Source organism: Scyliorhinus canicula, chromosome 16, assembly GCF_902713615.1.
Source record: "Scyliorhinus canicula chromosome 16, sScyCan1.1, whole genome shotgun sequence".
Taxonomy (NCBI): Eukaryota; Metazoa; Chordata; class Chondrichthyes; order Carcharhiniformes; family Scyliorhinidae; genus Scyliorhinus; species Scyliorhinus canicula.
The window spans coordinates 121,755,278-121,777,679 of NC_052161.1; the positions used below are offsets into that span (position 1 = coordinate 121,755,278).

The window sequence follows — 22,402 nt, forward strand, 5'->3', positions numbered from 1 at the left end:
GCCACATTGGCGGCCCAATAATACCCACAGAGGTTAGGCAACGCCACCCCCCCCCCCCCCCCCCCATCCCTGTTCCGCTCCAAGAACACCCTTCTCACCCTCGGGGTCTTCTGCGCCCACACAAACCCCATAACGCTCCTGTTAGCCCGCCTGAAGAAGGCCTTAGGGATCAGGATGGGGAGACATTGGAACAGGACCAAAAACCTCGGGAGCACCGTCATTTTAACTGACTGCACCCTACCCGCCAGGGAGAGTGGCAGCACGTCCCACCTCTTAAACTGCTCCTCCATCTGCTCCACCAGCCTCGTGAAGTTAAGCTTATGCATGGCCCCCCAGCTCCTAGCCACCTGGACCCCCAGGTACCTGAAACTCCTCACCGCCCTTTTTAGCGGGAGCTCACCAATCCCCCTCTCCTGGTCCCCTGGGTGCACTACGAACAACTCGCTCTTCCCCATATTGAGCTTGTACCCGGAGAAATCTCCAAACTCCCTAAGGATCCTCATCACCTCCGGCATTCCCCCCACCGGGTCCGCCACATATAGCAGCAGATCATCCACATAAAGCAACACCTGATGCTCCTCCCCACCCCGCACTAACCCCCTCCAGTTCCTCGACTCCCTCAACGTCATGGCCAGGAGTTCGATCACCAGCGCAAAGAGCAGGGGGGACAGGGGACACCCCTGCCTCATCCCCCGGTGCAGCCGGAAATACTCTGACCTCCTTCTGTTTGTGTCCACACTCGCCACGGGGGCCTCATATAGAAACCGCACCCACCTGACGAACCCCCTCCCCAAACCCGAACCTTTTCAGCACCTCCCACAGGTAACCCCCATTCCACCCAATCAAAAGCCTTCTCCGCATCCATCGCCGCCACTATCTCTGCCTCCCCTTCCACCGCCGGCATCATTATAACATTCAAGAGCCTCCGTACATTAGTATTCAACTGCCTCCCTTTCACGAACCCCGTCTGATCCTCGTGTATGCGGCACACAGTCCTCTATCCTCATGGCCAAAATCTTTGCCAGCAACTTTGCACCTACATTTAGAAGTGAGATTGGCCTATATGACCCACACTGTAGGGGATCCTTGTCCCGCTTCAGGATCAAGCGCCCTAGACATCGTCGGGGGCAGAGCCCACCCTTCCCGTGCCTCATTGAAGGTCCTTACCAACAGCGGGCCCAGCAGGTCCGAATACTTCTTGTAAAATTCAACCGGAAACCCATCCAGCCCCGGTGCCTTCCCCGCTTGCATGTTCCCTATCCCTTTGACCAACTCCTCCAGCCCAACCGCCACCTGCCCCTCCTCCACCCTCGGAAACCTCAGCCGGTCCAAGAAGCGACCCATCCCTCCCTCCTCCCCTGGGGGCTCAGACCGGTACAGTTCCTCGTAGAAGTTCCTGAAGGCCCCATTGATACCCACCACACTTCTCACCATACTCCCTCTTCCATCCCTAACTCCTCTGATCTCCCTAGCTGCCTCTCGCTTCCAAAGCTGGTGCGCCAGCATCCGGCTCGCCTTTTCTCCGTATTCATATGCCACCCCTTGCGCCCTCCTCCACTGCGCCTCCGCCCTCCTGGTGGTCAACAGATCGAACTCAGCCTGGAGGCTACTCCGCTCCCTAAGCAATCCCTCTTCCGGGGCCTCCGCGTACCTCCTGTCCACCCCCACCATCTCCCCCACCAACCTCTCCCTCTTTCTCCTCTCCCCCCTCTCCTTGTGTGCCCTAATGGAGATCAGCTCTCCTCTGACCACCACCTACAGCGCCTCCCAGACCACCCCTACTTGCACCTCCCCATTGTCATTACCTCTCTACACACCTCGAAGCGCCACAGCGGGCGCTGGTCCCTCTCCTCCCCCAACTCGAGGTCCTCCCAATGCGGAGCATGATCAGAGATGGCTATCGCCGAGTACTCCGTATCCCCCACCCTCGGAATCAGCATCCTTCTCATGACAAAACAGTCAATCCGGGAGTAGGCCTTGTGTACATGGGAGAAGAATGAAAATTCCCTGGCCCCTGGCCTCGCAAACCTCCATGGGTCCACCCCTCCCATCTGGTCCATGAACCCCCTCAGCACCTTGGCTGCCGCCGGCCTCCTGCCCGTCCTAGACCTAGAGCGATCCAGTGCCGGGTCCAGCACCGTGTTGAAATCCCCCCCCCCCCCCCCCCCCCCCCCCCCCCCCATTATCAGGCCTCCTGACTCCAGGTCCGGAATCCGGCCCAGCATACGCCGCATGAACCATGCATCGTCCCAATTCGGGGCGTATACATTGACCAACACCACCCGTTCCCCCTGCAGCTTGCCATTTACCATCACATACCTACCGCCATTTCTGCCACAATGCTCGACGCCTCGAACAACACTTTCTTCCCCACCAAAATCGCCACCCCCTGATTTTTTGCATCCAAACCCGAATTAAACATCTGCCCTACCCACCCCTTTCTCAACATTACATGATCCGCCACCCTCAGGTGCGTCTCCTGAAGCATGGCCACATCCGCCTTCAGCCCCTTCAGGTGCGCGAACACCCGGGCCCGCTTGACCGGCCCATTCAGTCCCCTTACATTCCAGGTTATCAGCCGGATCAGGGGGCTACTCGACCCCCCTCCCCCGCCGACTAGCCATAGCCCTTCCTAGGCCAGCCACCCTCCCACCACTTTAAACGGCAACTCCCTTAGTCTCCTCTCTTGCCCCCTCACCTGGATCACAAAAACCCATATTCAATTTGTACCCCGAGAACCGGCCAAATTCCCCTAAGATCCGCATAATCTCCCCCATTATCCCCATCGCCCTCGGCGGTTCATTCATCCGTGGCTTCCTCATAAGTGCTCTGTGCACCCTGTCCACCTCCAAGGGCCAAGTAAAAGCATGCTCCCCCAACAGCTTCTCGAACATATGCGCCACATATGCCTCTGTGTCTGATCTCTCACTGCCCTCCGGAGGCCAACAATCCTCAGGTTCTGCCTGTGCGACCTATTCTCCAGGTCCTCCACTTTCTCTTGCAGCCTTTTCTGGTGGTCCCTCATCAGCTCCATCTCCTCCGCCATCGCGGTTAGCTGGTCCTTGTACTCAGCCACTGCCTCTTCCACCTTCTTGATCGCCTGGCCCTGGGCTCCCAATCTTTGCTCCACCAGTCAATCCCCGTCTTAATCGGGTCCAGGTACTCTTGTCTTTGCTTAGCAAAGCGCTCCTGAAGGAATGGCCCCAGCTGCTCCGTTGACCACTGGGCTGGCAATCCCAGTCCCTAAGCCTCCGCCATGTTTTCCTGTGCTGCAGACTCCACTCCCTTCTTTGCCCAACAATCTCTCCTTTGCAGACCACTTCTGGTCCATGAATCCATAAACTGCTGGGAGATTCTTCTCCTCCACTCACCAGACTCTTATTTTAATCAAATCCCTCATAAGTCGGGGAAAAAGGTCCCAAAGGTCCACCACGAGCAGGAGCTACCAAATAAGTTACCACTCACACCATTCCCGCCACCGGAAGCACAGGGGCAGGTTACATTGTTCCTCAGAGAAACCTCCAGCAGTCATTCCTATCAGTGGCTGGATGTACATGCTCAGCTATCAGTCTGTGTCCATTTAAAAAAAAATACAATTCAGGTCTTTTTTAAAGTTCAATATTTCCTTGTATAGTTCCAGGAGTTTTCTCAGTCAACGTGACAATGTTCAAGGGTCGAATCCTGTTCTTATATTCAGCAGTTTATACTGAACTGTAACTTGTAAATAGTTAACATTGCAATAACAAAACTATATTCAAATTATTGCTTTATGAAAATTGTAACTGTGTATCATAACTACAGATGGAACCTTACCAGAATTTAGTAAGCTATTAGTGCCAGACTGAAAACTGGTGTGTAATTCTCCAGTTTCACAGACGAGCGGCAGGATTTTCTGTTTGACAGATCTGGGGCGGGATTCTCCGTTGCCCGAAGTCGATATCGTAATCGGCGATCGGGTGGAAAATCCCTGTTTCGGGGCGGCGCCTGTTTTTGGATGCTCCACCCTCTCCAAAACGGTGTCATCGGGGAGTACGCCGCACACCATTGGGACCGTCTCAGGTCGTTATCTGAAGGCCTTCCCTCGATGTTCTGTCCCCGATGGGCCGAGTTCCCAACGGCGCGGGACATGTGTGCTCTCAGTTTTTGTGAAGCCAGCATGGCGGCTGCGGACTGTGTACAGCGCCGCCATAGATGGGGAGGGAGATGTGCCGCTGTCCGGGGGAACTTCGGAGAGGGCTAGGGGAACTGGTAGAGGTGGTCCGGGGGTGTCCATGGGGCCACTATCTGGCATGTCGGGTACTCATGCCACCGGTACTCATGCCACCTGCGCGACCACTGCAGGTCGTCGCCATGCGCATGCGTGGCCATGGACCCCGCAATTCTCCAGCTATTTATTTGGTAACGGTTGTTTGTTTTATGTGGCTTGGCTGCCAGCCTCTCACCGGTTCGGAGGGTTGGTGCTGGGGCCTCACTGATTTTTTGGTCCTAAAACTAGACTCTTCCTTTAGACCTAGCCTCACAATCAGAGAATCCTGCCGTCACGCCAGCTTCCTGACCGCTGAGACCACACGTGTCCTGTGCCATCGGGAACTCGGCCCATTGGGGTGAAGAATCGCGGGAGGGCCTGCCAATGATGCGGCAATGCCGTTGCAATGGTGCGTGGCATGATTATGCCATTCCCGAGGGGGCGGAGCATGGCTGACTGCCGTCAAACTGGCGCCGGTCCGCCTGGTCGCTGATTGCGATATCGGCGTTGGGCAACGGAGTATCCTGCACTAATTGTTGACGCCAACACAGAATCTGTGGACTTTTATGACAGCAAAACCAGTGCCGCACCTGGATCGATTTCGCTGCTATTGAGGGGCTAGTGATTCCAATGAAAAACGGTGCGGGATTCGCCAGGTCCATGATTGACACTCGGGAGGCTGACAAGCTGCAGCCGCACATACACATTACACTCCCCACACACACTCATCCCAGCCAACATGGTGGTACTGGTTGCGTTGGATCGCGCTCATACTGCTGATGGATTGGCTGGGGCCAGTGGGCAGGGCCGGCTCAAGGCACCGGCAACTCGGGCAGTCGCCCGGGGCGCCATGTGCTAGGGGGCGCCAGAGACCCGGGTCCCGCGCATGCGCAGTTGGGCCGGTGCCAACCAGCGCATGCGCGGTGGCCGCCCTCCCCCGCGGTGGCCGCCCTCCCCGCGGTCCACCCCCTCGGTCCGCCCCCCCCCTCGGCCCCCCCCCCCCCCCCAAGGGCGCCGAAGTTCAGCTTGCCCGGGGCGCCAGCAACCCTAGGGCCGGCGCTGCCAGTGGGCATCCAGTGGGGTGCCCTGGGGGACACATATACGACCCGTGGCACTAAGTTGAAATTGGACTGTTAGTGGTGTGCGCAGCTGCATGGCTGTCTTGCTGGCTGCGGCAATGGTGTTCCCTGCCTGTTCAACCTGACCCCACAGCGCACCCCCTGGCCCTGGCAGAAGACCCCCAGCCAGCGGCACAGCTGTCAGCAAACCATAGCAATGTTGGACACCTTCCGTATGCCCTCTCTCTCCCTCAGCAGCCTCCACGTCGGTTTCAAGATTTAAAAAAGTACAAGTGAACCACGCCGTCGGGAACCTGTCCCATCGAGGGGGAGAATCATGTGTCTACTGTACGTGTTCTCCGGAATGCATTGACGCCGCCGTTGTTGAGGTGCAGAAGCATTGCGATTTGGCATAAAATCAGCGCCTGTTATAATTTCGACTACAGAACCGATTCTCCGGCCAATTGCCTTACCTGATTTTGCCGTTGGCTAACGGAGAATCCCGCCCAAAGTCTCCCAAAAGGAGAATTTAGCCCCAGAATTCAGACAGTTCATCCTGACATTGGGAAACTAGTCTTACGCCAAATCATGTTCCCCCCACCTGTCATTCCAGCTACTGGTGGAACCGGACGATTCTGATGAACTGTTTCTCTACACAGATGCTACCTGATCTGCTGAGTATTTCCAGCTGTTATGAGGCAGGGTTTAGAGAATCCCAAAGTGTATGATGGAGTTCACCTGACCCACAACTTTTAATAGATTGTGGTATGGGGAGCACACAGCCCACTGTACAGGTGTGATACAGCAGAAATGGAAAAGTAATTTTTAAAGCAAAACAATGTTTACTCTATGAGCTCAAGTTAACCTTTTTGAAACATACAGTAAACACCATAGCAACCATCAATTCAAATACAACTCCCAAAGAATACAACACTAAGTAATCCTTAATAACTTCCCAAACAACATCCAAAAGACAGAAGAAACACCTTTCAACAGAAGCACATTAGGTTCACATTCACTACTGAAAACATTTATAATCCTGAATTCACCAAATAATCAAGAGATAGTCTTTTTATGGCAGAGAGAACAGCAGTACACCTGCTTGTTCTGACTTCAGCTCCAACACTGAAAAAACTAAAACACACCCTGCAGCAAACAGCCTAAAACGAAAGTAAAAAGCTGACAGACAGCCCAGCTCCACCCACTCTCTGACATCACTGCAGTAGTAAACACCCATTTCTTAAAGGGACTCTCACTACAAATATTTATGTACACACCCATTTATAAACACCCATTTCTTAAAGGTACTGTCACATGACAAACATCTGCAGTTATTTTCTTTCCTATCACCTTTATTGATGCTAGATTTTTATTTCGACTTATTTAATTAACTGAACTATCTCAACTGCCATTGTGGGATTTGACATCTGCCAGTATTTAGTCCAGGCTACTACCACATACCCAATCAATAAATCATAAGAAGGAAGATATATCATCAATCAATAATAGTTAAATTAAGAACAATGTAAGTAAATATCAATACGTAAATACGTAGTTATTTATGTATTACTATATTTCTATCTTTAAACAACTGTGTATAAAAATTACTGCGTTTAAATGACAACGTCGGAGTTAACGGCGGTGTCCAACCCAACTCCAAGTTTGTTAACGAATCGATGCAAGCCTCCGGTAAATGCTGTTCGGTGAAGGCTCTATTTTCTTTATATATTCAAAACTTATTTTGTTTTCCTCTACCCGCTTCCGAGGAGTTTGACCAACATAATTATTTTCGACCAAAAGCGCTTTTACGAGCGAGCAGAATCCTGGACGGTAAACTTCTTTGTGATCTTTGTCGACACAACAATGGGGCCGGGGACCCCGAGTTGGAGGTTCTTTCTCTCGCTGTCGGTCAGTCAATTCAATTAACACGGGGGGAATCTGGTACTGATCTCTAACTCTTAGTGTCATTGAGAGAACTCGGAGATGTGTGCTTATTTAGTCGTTATTATCGTATGTCTTTTACTTTCCCAAAAAGCAAAAGGTTAGTTCTGAACAAGCAACTCAATCTGTAATTAGATGTTTAAACCACAGTTCTTAATATTCATCAATTTTTAAAGTTTTTTTCTCAGTGACTCTGCATTTGACAAGGGTGACTCAAAGCATGTTATTTTCCTCCCCATACTTTTCCTACTCATTATGTGTTTCACTCACATTTCCTGATTTTTCTCCTTCTGTTATATCCCTGTTTCATTCCCTCTCGGTCTCATCCAGGAGATCAATTCAACAAGAGCAGTGACCAAGTTGATGATCAGACGCCTGTGAAGACCTTGACTGAACAGTTCTTACGTTTCACTAAGTCATTGCGTAGGACTCCACAGATCACAGATCCTGTCCACCGAGTCTTGGGAAGAGAGGGACAGACAGGTAAAACACAATCTCAAATTTGCTTTCAACACAATCTCTGGCTGGCTTACTGTTATATTGATACATTCAGATGAGGGGCCATAGTTTCTAGAGCAATACATTGCCCGGTTTAAAAAGAATAAGGTATCTTGGAGGATAATGCTGGATCAACAGTGGTTTTCAACCATAACCTTAATAGCTCACCCTAATCACTAACTTTATTCATTAAGTCCTAACCTGGGGCATGGGGATCAATGCTGGGGCAGGAGAGACCTTTACAAAGTGGATGAGTTTTATGTCCTTGTGGGGAGGTTAACCAATGTTATCGGGGAGGGAGTAACCTATTTTGGCATAGAGAGGGCTGCAAGGATGAAGCATTAGTGCAGAGGAGATAAAAGAACAGGGAGGACTGGAAAAGACAAACAGCAATTTCAGAAATAGGAGGGAATCAGTCAGCAAAGAAATGCAAGGCTAACAAATGAATTTGAAGTGCAGATGTGCGAGTGGGAAATAAGCTTGGTGAGTTCATAGAATTTATAGTGCAGAAGGAGGCCATTCAGCCCATTGAGTCTGCACAGGCTCTTGGAAAGATTACCCCCCTACTCAAGCCCACACCTCCACCCTATCCCCATAACTCAGTAACCCCACCTAGCCTTTTTTTTGGACACTAAGGGTAACTTATCATGGCCAATCCACCTAACCTGCATATCTTTGGACTGTGGGAGGAAACCGGAGCACCCGGAGGAAACCCACACAGACACTGGTAGAATGTGCAGACTCCGCACAGACAGTTACCCAAGCCGTGAATCGAACCTGGGACCCTGGAGCTGTGAAGCAACTGTGCTAACCACTGTGCTACCATGCTGCCCTTTGTGCAGGCACAAATAGCCACATGGAATTTTTATAAATTGGCAATAACAGAGATCTTATTCAACTGCAATGCATAGTTAACATTCTTTTTTTAATATAAATTTAGAGTATCGAATTCAATTTTTCCAATGAAGGGGCAATTTAGCGTGGCCAATCCACCTACCCTGCACATCTTTTTTTTTGGGTTGTGTGGTGAATCACAGTAGCGTAATTCACACTGTATGGCTCCTCCCCCTAACCGGAAGTATAAAGGTTGATGCTGAGAGCCTGCCTGCCAGTTCATCTGGAGTTCATCTTGTCACAGGCAGGCTCTGTTGTAAGACGATTAAAACCACTGTTCACTTCTAACCATGTGTCGCGTGAATTTTTTTTTAATAAATTTAGATTACCCAATTATTTTTTCCAATTAAGGGGCAATTTAGCGTGGCCAATCCACCTACTCTGCACATTTTTGGGTTGTGGGGGCGAAACCCACGCAGACACGGGGAGAATGTGCAAACTCCACACGGACAGTGACCCACAGCCGGGATCGAACCTGGGACCTCAGCGCCGTGAGGCGGTTGTGCTAACCACTAGGCCACCGTGCTGCCCTTCGTGTCGCGTGAATTGATGGTCTCATCAATTTAATCGTCTTAAGAAACAGTAAGGAATGACCATGGAATCAGCCCTCAAGCCTAATTGACTGGAACTCGACCCGCAGAACGCAGGGGCGAAATAAATCTTTTCGCATTGGCTCCGATGTCTTAAGGCCTACCTGGCTGAAGCAAGCACCACAGAAATGATGGAAGAGCAGAAACTCAATCTACTGCACGCGAGGGTGAGCCATCGTATATCTACTCAGCTAAACTGTACCGGCTCAAATACAGAGGCACTGTCCCTACTCGATAGAATGTACGTGAGGCCTATAAATGAGGTCTACGCGTGCCACGTTTTTACTACTCGCCGCCATCTTGGCGGACCCCCACCACGCGGTCCACCACGGGCGACTCATGGGGGCCGCCATCTTGGACGCCATCTTCCTCGCCGCCCGCCAGGGCCGGCCCAAGGTACCGGCAACTCGGGCAGTCGCCCGGGGCGCCATGTGCTAGGGGGCGCCAGAGACTCTGGTCCCGCGCATGCGCAGTTGGGCCGGTGCCAACCAGCGCATGCGCGGCGGCCCGCCCTCCCCCGCGGCGGCCCGCCCTCCCCCAGGGCGGCCCGCCCCCCCCCCCTCCGTCCGCCCCCCCCCCCTCGGCCCCGCCCCCCTCAGCCCCGCCCCCCCGCCTCGGCCCCTCCCCCCCTCCCCGAAGGGCGCTGAAGTTCAGCTTGCCCGGGGCGCCAGCAACCCTAGGGCCGGCGCTGCCGCCCGCCACATGCGATCCACGGGGCCGGGCATCTTGGGCCCCATCTTCTCCACACTCAGAAAACTCGATTGAAGACTGCGACCTCAGCGGGCACTCATTGCGGGGCCATCCCAGCACAGCCGACCAAACCGCCGACTACCCGCAACTCAACGCAGTCACACTGGACCAATCGCACCCAAAGCATCTCCACAACTCGATGACGATGGTCCAAATCAACGGGTACAGCCTTTTTGACTCCGGGAGCACTGAGAGATTTGTACACCCAGATCTGGTAAGACGCTGCTCGCTCCCCGTTTTCCCTGCACGGCAAACTATCTCCCTCGCTTTGGGTTCCCACTCTGTCCATATCCAAGGGCGCACCATCGCAACTCTAACAATCCAAGGCGCTAGCTACTCTAATTTCCAACTATACATCCTGCCCGAACTCTGCGCCCCACTCTTATTGGGACTCAACTTTCAATGCAATCTCAAGAGTCTCACCCTCAGCTTCGGCGGACCCCTACCCCCACTCACTATCTGCAGCCTAGCCACGCTGCGAATCTCCCCCCTCCGCTCTTTGCCAACCTCACTCCGGACTGTAAACCCGTAGCCACTCGCAGCAGGCGGTACAGCCTACAGGACAGGGTGTTCATTCGGTCTGAGGTCCGGAGGCTTTTACGTGAGGGGATCATAGAGGCCAGTAACAGTCCCTGGAGAGCTCAGGTGTTGGTCGTCAAGACCGGCGAAAAATTCCGCATGGTCATAGACTATAGTCAGACTATTAATCGGTTTACGCTCCTCGACGCGTACCCCCTCTCCAGGATTGCAGACATGGTGAATCAGATCGCCGCCCAGTATCAGATTTCTTCCACGGTGGATCTGAAGTCTGCATACCACCAACTCCCAATCCGCCTGGAGGACCGTCACTTCACGGCGTTTGAGGCTGATGGCCGCCTCTTCCACTTCCTCCGGGTCCCCTTTGGCGTCACGAATGGGGTTTTGGTGTTCCAACGAGCAATGGACCGAATTGTGGACCAGTACGAGCTGCGGGCCACGTTTCCGTACTTGGATAACGTCACCATCTGCGGCTATGACCAGCAGGACCACGATGCCAACCACAACCGATTTCTCCAGACGGCCCAGAAGCTTAGCCTCACATACAACAAGGAGAAATGCGTTTTCCGCACAACCAGGCTAGCCATCCTCGGCTATGTCGTGGAAAATGGAGTCCTGGGTCCCGATCCGGACCGTATGCGCCCCTCTTAGAAATCCCTCTCCCTCATTGTCCCAAGGCCCTCAAACGGTGCTTGAGATTCTTTTCGTATTATGCCCAGTGGGTACCTCAATATGCGGACAAAGCCCGCCCACTCTTTAAGGCCACACTTTTTCCCCTGTCAGCTGAGGCTCGCCAGGCCTTCAACTGCATCAAGGAGGACATCGCCAAGGCTGCCATGCGGGCGGTGGATGAATCCGCCCCTTTTCAGGTTGAGAGCGATGCTTCAGAGGTAGCTCTTGCAGCCACACTAAATCAGGCAGGGAGACCAGTCGCATTTTTCTCCCGAACCCTCTCCGCTTCGGAACTTCGACACTCCTCAGTCGAAAAGGAAGCACAAGCCATTGTGGAGGCTATTCGTCACTGGAGGCACTACCTCGCAGGCAGAAGGTTCAACCTCATCACCGACCAAAGATCGTTGCCTTCATGTTTGACAACTCGCAAAGGGGCAAAATTAACAATGACAAAATTCTGAGGTGGAGGATTGAACTCTCCACCTACAAATACGATATTATGTATCGACCGGGGAAGCTCAACGAGCCCCCAGATGCTCTGTCCCGCAGGACGTGTGCCAGCGCACAGGGCGACCGCTTAAAAGCCATCCACAATGACCTCTGCCACCCAGGGCCCACTACATTGAAGCCCGAAATCTGCCTTTCTCCACTGAGGAGGTAAAAGCCATTACCAGGGATTGCCTGATCTGCGCGGAGTGCAAACCGCACTTCTACAGACCAGACAGGGCCCACCTGATCAAGGCTTCTAGGCCCTTTGAACGCCTCGCTATCGATTTCAAAGGGCCACTCCCCTCGACTAACAGGAATGTGTACTTCCTGAACGTCATAGACAAGTTCTCCCGTTTTCCTTTTGCTATCCCGTGCCCCGATATGACCTCCCACACAGTCATTAGGGCCCTGCATAGTATCTTCAGCCTGTTTGGTTTCCCCAGCTATGTACACAGCGACCGGGGTTCGTCCTTTATGAGCGACAAGCTGCGTCAGTACCTGCTCGGCAAGGACTACCAGCTATAACTCCAGGGGGAACGGGCAGGTGGAGAGGGAGAATGCGACGGTCTGGAAGACCGTCCTACTGACCCTCCGGTCCAGGAATCTCCTGATCTCCTGATGAGGCAGCACGGTAGCATGGTGGTTAGCATAAATGCTTCACAGCTCCAGGGTCCCAGGTTCGATTCCCGGCTGGGTCACTGTCTGTGCGGAGTCTGCACATCCTCCCCGTGTGTGCGTGGGTTTCCTCCGGGTGCTCCGGTTTCCTCCCACAGTCCAAAGATGTGCGGGTTAGGTGGATTGGCCATGCTAAATTGCCCGTAGTGTCCTAAAAAGTAAGGTTAAGGGGGGGTTGTTGGGTTACGGGTATAGGGTGGACACGTCGGTTTGAGTAGGGTGATCATTGCTCGGCACAACATCGAGGGCCGAAGGGCCTATTCTGTGCTGTACTGTTCTATGTTCTATCTCCCATTGGCAAGAAGTCCTCCCCGATGCGCTCCACGTTATTAGGTCCCTCTTATATACCGCTACCAACCAGACCCCTCACGAGCGGCTCTTTATTTTTTCCAGGGGCACTATCACGGGGGTTTCGCTCCCGGCATGGTTGAAGACACCAGGCCCAGTACTCCTCCGGAAGCACGTCAGGGCGCACAAAACTGACCCACTCGTAGAGAAAGTGCTCCTACTGCATTCGAACCCCCAGTACACCTTCGTAGAGTTCCCTGACAGCCGTCAGGACACTGTATCCCTCCGGGTCCTAGCACCTTCAGGATCCAACCCCCCCACTACCACCACCGAGGTACCCCTCACACTACATCCCACCCAACTCGCCCCCCACGCCCCCGCACCTACCAGTTCGCTACATTTTTTTTGCACGCCCACGCCAGCTAGCTCCCAGCGCCCCCAGTCGAACCAGACAGGTACGAAGCTCAGGCGGAATCGCCCCCGGAGTCGCCATCGTACCCCAACCGACGGTGCTCATCCAGCCACCAGAAGGGGCTGCAAACCCGGTGCTCCGCCGATCACAGCGGACAACTCGGCCACCGGACAGACTCAATTTGTAAGCCACCACCCCCGCTGGACTTTTTTTACAGGGGGTGAATGTGGTGAATCACAGTAGCGTAATTCACACTGTATTACACATGTTGTACAATGTCTCTGTAAGCTCGGCACACGAGCAGCTGCGCTGCTCTGCCACTAAGGGGAGATGCACTGGGAGTGTACGGGAGTTTGTACTGGGCTCCACCCTTGGCTCCACCCACGGCGCCTCCCCCTAACCGGAAGTATAAACGTTGATGCTGACAGCCTGCCTGCCAGTTCATCTGGAGTTCACCTTGTCACAGGCAGGCTCTGTTGTAAGACGATTAAAACCACTGTTCACTTCTAACCATGTGTAGGTTCGATCCCGGCTCTGGGTCACTGCCCATGTGGAGTTTGCACATTCTCCCCCTGTTTGCATGAGTTTCGCCCCCACAACCCAAAGATGTGCAGGGTAGGTGGATTGACCATGCTAAATTGTCCCTTAATTGGAAAAAAATAATTAGGTACTCTAAATTTATAAAAAATAAATAAAATAATTATAAAAAATGTTTTTTAAAGTACACAGCCAATGTAAACCAATAAGAAAACTGTGGTCAGAGACACCACACTCTGAAACCAAGTGACAGATGTCACTCAAACAACTCCTGCGGATTTCTCATTAATTCCCCCAGATGTTTGTCACACTGTGAGCCAACAGGTCTCACTGGAACTCTATCTTCCACATGAGGGTTTGAGTCCCCCCTATGCCGTCTCCACTGTCCCCAGATTCTTAGGGTCGCCGCCACCACCGGGCTCGTGGTAAACCTCTTAGGGGAGAGCGGCAACGGCACCGTTACCATGGCACCCAGGCTCGTACCTCTACATGACGCTATCTCCATTCTTTTCCACGCCGCCCCTCCCCCCTCCATCACCCATTTACGCACCATTGACACGTTGGCCGCCCAATAGTACCCCAGAAGGTTGGGCAGCGCCAGCCCGCCTCTATCCCTCCCTCGCTCCAGGAACACCCTCTTCACTCTCGGAGTCCCATGTGCCCACACAAAGCTCAAAATACTGCTAGTCACTCTCCTAAAGAAGGCCCTGGGGATAAAGATGGGCAGGCACTGAAAGAGGAACAAGAACTTTGGAAGCACCGTCATATTGACGGACTGCACCCTCCCCGCCAACGACAATGGCAGCATGTCCCACCTCTTGAACTCCTCCTCCATCTGATCTACAAGTCTGGTGAAATTATGTTTGTGAAGAGGCCCCCAGTCCCTGGCCACCTGCACCCCAAGGTACCTAAAGCTCTCCCCTGCCCGCCTAAGCGGGAGCCTACCAATTCCTTCCTCCTGGTCTCCAGGGTGCACCACAAACACCTCACTCTTGCCTAAATTTAGTTTATATCCTAAAAAGGTCCCAAACTCAGCTAGCAGCTCCATCACCCCCGGCATCCCTCCCACCAGGTCCGCCACATACAGTAACAGGTCATCGGCGTACGACACCCTATGTTCCTCCCCACCTCGCACCAAACCTCTCCACCTCTCTGAATCCCTCAACGCCATCGCCAGCGGCTCGATTGCCAGTGCAAACAACAAGGGGGACATGGGGCAACCCTGCCTGGTCCCTCGGTAAAGCCGGAAGTACTCCGACCTCCTCCCATTCGTGGCCACACACGCCATCGGGGCCTCATACAGTAGCCTCACCCATCTAATGAACCCTTCACCAAATCCAAACCTCCCCAACACCTCCCATAAGTGCCCCCACTCCACTCTATCGAAGGCCTTCTCCGAATCCAGCGCCACCACTATCTCTGCCTCCCCCTCAATCGCCGGCATCATGATGACATTCAACAATCTCCGCACATTCGTGTTCAGCTGCCTTCCGTTCACAAAATCTGTCTGGTCCTCGTGCACAACCCCTGGCATACAGTCCTCTATCCTGGTGGCCAGGATTTTTGCCAGCAGCTTGGCATCTATGTTGAGGAGAGATATGGGCCTGTATGAACCACACTGCTGGGGGTCCTTGTCCTTCTTTAAAATTAACGAGATCAGGGCCCGCGACATCGTCGGGGGCAAAGTCCCTCCTTCCCACGCTTCATTAAGTGTCCGCACCAGCAAGGGGCCCACTAGGTCCACAAACTTTTTATAAAATTCCACCGGGTACCCATCCGGCCCCGGCGCCTTCCCTGACTGCATCTGCCCGATCCCCTTAACTAGCTCCTCCAGCTCAATCGGCGCACCCAACCCCTCCACCTGCTCCTCCTGCACCTTCCGGAAAGAAAGCCCGTCGAGGAACCTCTCCATTCCCCTCCTCTCTCCCGTTGGCTCTGACCGGTACAGTTCCCCGTAAAAGTCCTTGAAGACCTCATTCACCTCTACCCCCTTCCGCTCCACATTCCCACTCTTGTCTCTCACTCCAGCAATTTCCTTAGCCGCATCCCGCTTGCGGAGCTGATGAGCCAGCATCCTACTCGCCTTTTCACCATGTTCGTACACTGCCCCTTGTGCCTTCCCCACTGTGCCTCCGCCTTTCTAGTGGTCAGCAAATCAAATTTAGCCTGCAGGCTGCGCCTCTCCCCCAACAGTGCCTCCTCTGGTGCCTCTGCGTACCGCCTGTCTACCTCAAGCATCTTTCCCACCAGTCTATCCCTCTCACTCCTCTCCCTGTGTGCCCGGATGGATATCAGCTCCCCACGAATCACTGCCTTCAGGGCTTCCCAGACCACCCCCACCTGAACCTCCCCCGTATCATTCACCTCGAGGTACCCCTCAATACTTGCCCGGACCCTCCTACACACCTTCTCCTCCGCCAACAACCCCACATCCAACCGCCACAACGGGCGCTGGTCCCGCACCTCCCCCATCTCCAACTCTATCCAATGCGGAGCGTGGTCGGAGATTGCAATGGCCGAATACTCGGCCTCCTCCAATCTCGGAATCAGTCCCCTACTCACCACGAAGAAGTCTATCCAAGAGTAGACCCTATGTACGTGGGAGAAGAAAGAGTATTCGCATGCCCTCGGCCTCACAAACCTCCATGGATCCACCCCACCCATCTGGTCCATAAACCCTCTCAGTACCTTGGCCGCCGCTGGCCTCCTACCCGTCCTAGAGCTGGACCGATCCAGTGAAGGATCCAACACCGTATTGAAGTCCCCCCGCCCCATGATCAGATCTCCCGCCTCCAGATCCGGGACCCGTCCCAGCATACGCCTCATAAAGCCCGCATCGTCCCAATTTGGGGCATACATACTATCAAGTACCACCTTCTCTCCTTGTAGCCTGCCCCTAACCATAACATACCTACCCCCCTTATCTGCCACCACCTCCGATGCCTCAAACGACACATTTTTCCCCACCAGAATCGCCACTCCCCGGTTCTTCACATCCAACCCAGAGTGGAAAACCTGCCCCACTCATCCCTTCCTCAGGCGGACCTGGTTTGCCGCCTTCAGGTGGGTCTCCTGAAGCATTGCCACATCTGCCTATAGCCCCTTCAGATGAGCAAGTACCCTTGACGGCTTCAGCGGCCCATTGAATCCTCTCGCATTCCAGGTGACCAGCCGAATCAGAGGGCGTCCCGCCCTCCTCCCCCGTCGACTAGCCATAGCCCGTCGACTGCCCGCCCCAGGCCAGCACCCCCTGCCCGACCCAGTCCCCACAGCGACAACACCTCACCTCTGTCCCCCCAGCCCCCACCAGCTCCTTCCTGACCCTACCAGCAGCAACCCGGTATTCCCCTTTCCCCCCCTCCCTTCCTCCCCAGGCTAGGAACCCTCCTAGCCGCGAACCGTCCTCCATTGTACTTCCGTGGGTCAGCTAACTTCTGCTGACCCCGGAAACTCCCGCCAATAACCCGACCTCTCCCAAAGTGGGATCATCCCCCAATCTATCCCTCCTCCAGGCACCGCTCCAGCGCGGGGAAGAACCAGTTAAGGCCCCGCCTCCCCCATCATCGTCTCCACCCCCCAGCCCCGCAGCGCGGGAAACCAGAGGAAAGCCCGCGCTTTCGCACTGCCCCACCACACCCTTCTGACGCAGCTCCCAAATACCAGCCCCACTCCATACCCCCAACCCGACATAGAATACAACAAACCCCCCCAACCCTCCCCGCAAGATACAAAACTCAAACAATGCCCCACAGCAAAAAAAACATAACAGAACAACACCCCCATAAATAACCATATCAAAATTGCAAAAGTGCAAAAAAAAAGAGAACACAGCAACAGCAGAATCCAGCAATAAAGTATTACAACCGACCCCGCAACCCCCAACCCCTAGTTCAAGTCCAGTTTCTCCGTCCGCACGAAGGCCCACGCCTCCTCCGGGGAATCGAAATAATAATGCCGGTCTGAATAAGTTACCCACAGGCGCGCGGGTTGCAACATTCCGAACTTTATCTTTTTCCTGTAAAGCACCTCTTTCGTCCGATTAAACCCGGACCGCCGCTTAGCCACCTCCGCACTCCAATCCTGGTAGATCCGTACTACCACATTCTCCCAATTGCTGCTCTTCACCTTCTTAGCCCAGCGCAGCACACACTCCCGATCACTGTACCAGTGGAACCTCACCAGCACCGCACGCGGGGGTTCATTCTCCTTAGGCCTCCTGGCCAGTACTCTCTGTGCTCCCTCCAGCTCCAAGGGCAGATGGAAAGACCCGGCCCCCACTAGCGAGTTCAGCATCGCAGCCACGTAGGTTATCAGGTCCGACCCCTCCAGCCCCTCCGCAAGGCCCAAGATCCGCAGATTTGTACGCCTCATGCGGTGATCAAGCTCCTCGAAGCGTTCCTGCCACTTCTTGTGGAGTGCCTCGTGTCCCTCCACCTTACTCACGAGGATCCCGGCCTCCTCCTCTCATTCAGTGGCCTGCGTCTACAACTCCTTGATGGCAGCGCCCTGGGTCGTCTGAATCTCCGAGAGCCTTCTGTTTGTTTCCTGCAGAGAGCTCAGTAACTCAGCCTTGAAGTCTGCAAAACAGCGCAGGAGAGCAGGTTGTTGCTCCAGGGCCCACTGCTTCCACTCCTCTGGGGCTCCGCCGGCCGCCATCTTCGATTCCTTCTCCCGTTTTTTCTGGGGAGCTGCTGCCGTTTTTTCCCCCTTTCCACTCCGAGTTCAAGTTATGGACTGTGGGGAAAGTCGATCAGCACACCTTCTCCCACCGGGAGATGTTGAAAAATTTCCGTTTTGGGCTCTAAAAAGAGCCGAAAAGTCCGTTTAAAATGGGAGCTCCCAAATGTGCGGCTTCCTATGTCATCGCCGCCACCGGAAGTCGAGTTAAATTATTCTATTTCAGGCAGTCCATGGTTACTTTCTGAGCCATAAATTTTCTGTGGGTGGGATTGTCCAGCATTTCCTGCTGGCGGGATCTTCTGGTCCTGCTTAAGTCGACCTCCGCTGTGGGTTCCTCGGCGGTGGGATGGGTGAGCCATTCAAATTTCCATTCATTTCCCGCCGGCAGCCAATGATGAGCCACCCCCACCATGAGAAAAAACACCGGGGGTGGGGAATTCTGGCCTATGTTTCTCCTTCCTTGCTATTATTAAGTGATTTGAGTATACCATTATTAGCTTTACTATTCTTCATACCAATGTGAGTAACCTCATAGCAACACATTTTACTCCATCTGCCACTTTGTTGCCCACTCTCCACTTGTCTGGATTGGTGTGGCTCCAACAACACTCAGGAAGCTCAAATCCATCCAGGACAAAGCAGCCCACTTGATTGTTACCCCTTCCACAAATATTTATTCCCTCCACTACTGCCAAACACTGACAACCATGTGTATTATCTACAAGATGCACTGCAGGAACTCACCACTGCTGGTGAGTTCCTTAGGCAGTACCTTCCAAACTTACGATCACTACCATTTAGAAGGACAAGAGTAGCAGATACCTCAAGCCACCACCTGGAGATTCCACTCCAAGCCACTCACCATCCTGACTTGGAAATAAATTACTGTTCCTTCACTGTTACTGGGCCAAGATTCTGGAATTCCTTCCCTGGCATCACTGTGGATGTACATACACCTCGGGGACTGCAGTAGTTCAAGAAGTCAGCTCTCCACCACCTTCTCAAGGGCAACTAGGGATGGGCAATAAATGCTGGCTTAGCCAGCAACGCCCACATCATGTAAATTATTTTTTAAAAAGTTGAAGTTGCTCAAGCTGCAGACACTTATCATCAATAAGGTTGTCCAGAATCACAACAGTATCCACAAATTCCCACATGTTGCAGTCTTGGCACATGACCTGTTCTTCAAGAAAAGTCATCAAAGTAACTGTCTCCTAGGGAAGTTGAATTTGGCACAGTTTGTGGAACAGCTGAAGGGGGATTTTAAGAGATGAAATGTGTTGCCACTGTCGCTGGCGGGGAGGGTGCAGATAGTGAAAATTACGGTGCTATCAAGGCGCTTATTTGTCTTTCAGAACCTCCCGATCTTCGTCCCAAAATCATTCTTTATGAAATTCAATACTTTGATCTCAGGGTTTGTGTGGGCAGGGGAAACCCCACGGGTTAAGAAGGTGTTGTTGGGATGGGATTATCTGTGGGAGGTACTGGGACGGTTTGGATTTGGACGGGGCTTTATTGACTGGGTCAGGTTGCTGTATCAGGCTCCTGTGGCAAGCGTACGGACGAATAGGACAACATCGGACTATTTTAGACTGCACCGGGGGACGAGACAGGGATGCCCCCTCTCCCAACTGTTGTTTGCACTAGCTATAGAGCCGTTGGCAATGGCTCTGAGAGCCTCATGGGGCTGGAAGGGGCTGGTCTGGTTGGGGGGGGGGGGGGGTGAAGAGCACAGTCTTGCTTTATGCAGAAGACCTGCTTCTGTGTGTATAGGACCCAATAGAGGGGATGGAAGAAATCATGGGGATTCTCGAGGAATTTGGCCAGTTTTTGAGGTATAAGCTAAATATGGGGAAAAGTGAGATGTTCGCGGTCCAGGCGAGGGGACAGGAGACGCGATTGGGGAGCTGCCATTTAGATTAATAAGGGGAAGCTTTAGGTACCTAGGCATCCAAGTGGCGCGGGAATGGGACTGTCTACATAAATTAAATCTGGCCCGAGTAGTAGACCAAATGAAGGACGATTTTCGGAGGTGGGATGCGCTTCCGTTGTCACTGGCTGGGTGGGTGCAGACGGTAAAGATGACGGTCTTCCCGAGATTCCTGTTCGTGTTTCAATGTCTCCCCATCTTTATTCCGTGGCCCTTTTTTAAACGGGTCAACAAAGTGATCTCTGGCTTTGTTTGGGCGGGCAAGACCCTGCGAGTAAGGAAGGTGATGCTTGAGCGAAGTCGGGGAGAGGGCGGGCTGGCGCTGCCAAATTTTAGTAACTATTACTGGGCAGTGAATATAGCCATGATCAGGAAGTGGGTGGTGGGGGAGGGGTCGGCATGGGAACGTATGGAGGTGCTTTCATGCAAGGGCACCAGTCTGGGGGCGTTGGTAACTGCGCCTCTGCGTTCCCGCCGGCACAGTACTCCACCAGCCCCGTGGTGGTGGCGGCCCTGAGAGTCTGGGGGCAATGGAGGAGACATGTGGGAGCAGAGGGAGCATCGGTCTGGTCCCCAATCTGTAATAATCACCGGTTTGCCCCGGGAAGTATGGATGGGGGGGTTCCGGATATGGCGGAGAGCAGGCATTGAGAGGATGGGGGATATGTTTATAGAGGGGAGCTTTCCAAGTTTGAGGGCACTGGAGGAGAAGTTTGGGTTGGCGAGGGGAAACAAATTCAGGTATCTGCAGGTGCGGGACTTCCGACATAAACAGGTATCAACCTTCCCGCTCCTACCGCTAAGGGGGATTCAGTACAGGGTAGTATCCAGAGGGTGGCTAGGAGAAGGGAATGCCTCTGACATTTACAAGGAATTTATGGGGTCAGAGGAGACGCAGACCGAGGAGCAAAAGTGTAAGTGGGAGGAGGGGCTGGGAGGAGAGATAGAGGATGATCTGTGGGCGGACGCGTTGAGTAGAGTCAATGTGTCCGCAACATGTGCCAGGCTCAGCCTGATACAATTCAAGGTCATTCATCGGACTCACATGACAGTGGCCCGGATGAGCAGATTCTTTGGGGTGGAAGACAGGTGTGCAAAATGTGCGGAAGGACCAGCGAACCATGTCCACATGTTCTGGATATGTCTGAAGGTTAGGGGATTCTGGCAGGGGTTTGCACCATGTCCACGGTGTTAAAAACAAGGGTGGCGCTGAGTCCAGAGGTGGCGATTTTCAGGGTGTTGGAAGACCCGGGAATCCAGGAGGAGAAAGAGGCAGGCGTTCTGGTCTTTGCTTCCCTGGTAGCCCGGAGACGGATACTATTAGCTTGGAGGGACTCAAAGCCCCCCCAAGTCGGAGACCTGGCTATCGGACCCGGCTTTCTCTGTTTGGAGAAAATCAAGTTCGCCTTGAGAGGGTCACTGTTAGGGTTCACCCGGACAACCGTTCTTCGACTTCTTTGCGGAAAATTAATCATCAGCAGAAGGCGGGGGGGGGGGGCGGGGGCAGGGGGTTAGTCTAGTTTAGAGTAGGGGATTAATAAAAGTGGGACCTGAAAGGGAGGGAGACGGCTTTTACACTATGTTTATAGTTTCATGTACATTGTTTATTTTGTTGTTGCTATAATACCAGAAATACCTCAATGAAATGTTTATTGAAAAAAAAAGAAGGTGCTGTTGGAATGGGGTTCGGGGGGGGGGGGGGGGGGGAGGAGAGTGGCGGTTGCCAAACATAATGAATTATTATTGGGCAGCAAACATCGCTACAGGTGAGTTTTGTGAGGGCCGCGAAGAATACAGCACGAATTGAAGGATAGAAAGAAATAACATTTATTTACAATAACATATATATATATATATACACATATTATTTTTATATATATATGTGTGTATATATAAAACAGCAGCAGTCAACTCCCTTGCTGCTCACTCCTCTCTAGCTGGTTCCAAACTGGCCAGCTCTATTTATGCAGGGAATCTGCTAATGATTTCTCCGCCCCCCCCTCATTGGGGAAGCTCATACTCCCTCAGGATTGTGGGATTGCCATTAGTCCTTAGCCAGTGGTGAGCAGGCAGGTTATAACAGTGAGGACGTGTGTAGTGGGGGAGAGGTCGGCGTGGGGCAGATGGAGGCAGCCTCTTGCAGGGCTACGAGTTTAAGGGCATTGTTGATGGAGCCTCTGCTGTTCTCGCCAGCCAAGTATTCAA

At 53.2% G+C, this 22,402-nt stretch overlaps 2 protein-coding genes across 2 annotated transcripts in view; one reads left to right on the forward strand and one right to left on the reverse strand.

Moving 5' to 3' along the window:
• The window catches only part of nol9 (nucleolar protein 9), a 52,227-nt gene extending 44,582 nt beyond the window's left edge, over positions 1-7,645 (reverse strand). Inside the window, exon 1 of the mRNA XM_038773556.1 lies at positions 7,516-7,645. The gene's annotated coding sequence lies outside the window, so the exon portion shown is untranslated. The remainder of the gene's footprint in view (positions 1-7,515) is intronic.
• Positions 7,260-22,402, forward strand: part of LOC119951052 — a 74,934-nt gene continuing 59,791 nt past the window's right edge. The window contains exons 1-2 of the mRNA XM_038774087.1: positions 7,260-7,345; positions 7,576-7,728. Coding sequence (XP_038630015.1) covers positions 7,288-7,345; positions 7,576-7,728 — 211 coding nt within the window. The 5' untranslated portion in view covers positions 7,260-7,287. The remainder of the gene's footprint in view (positions 7,346-7,575; positions 7,729-22,402) is intronic.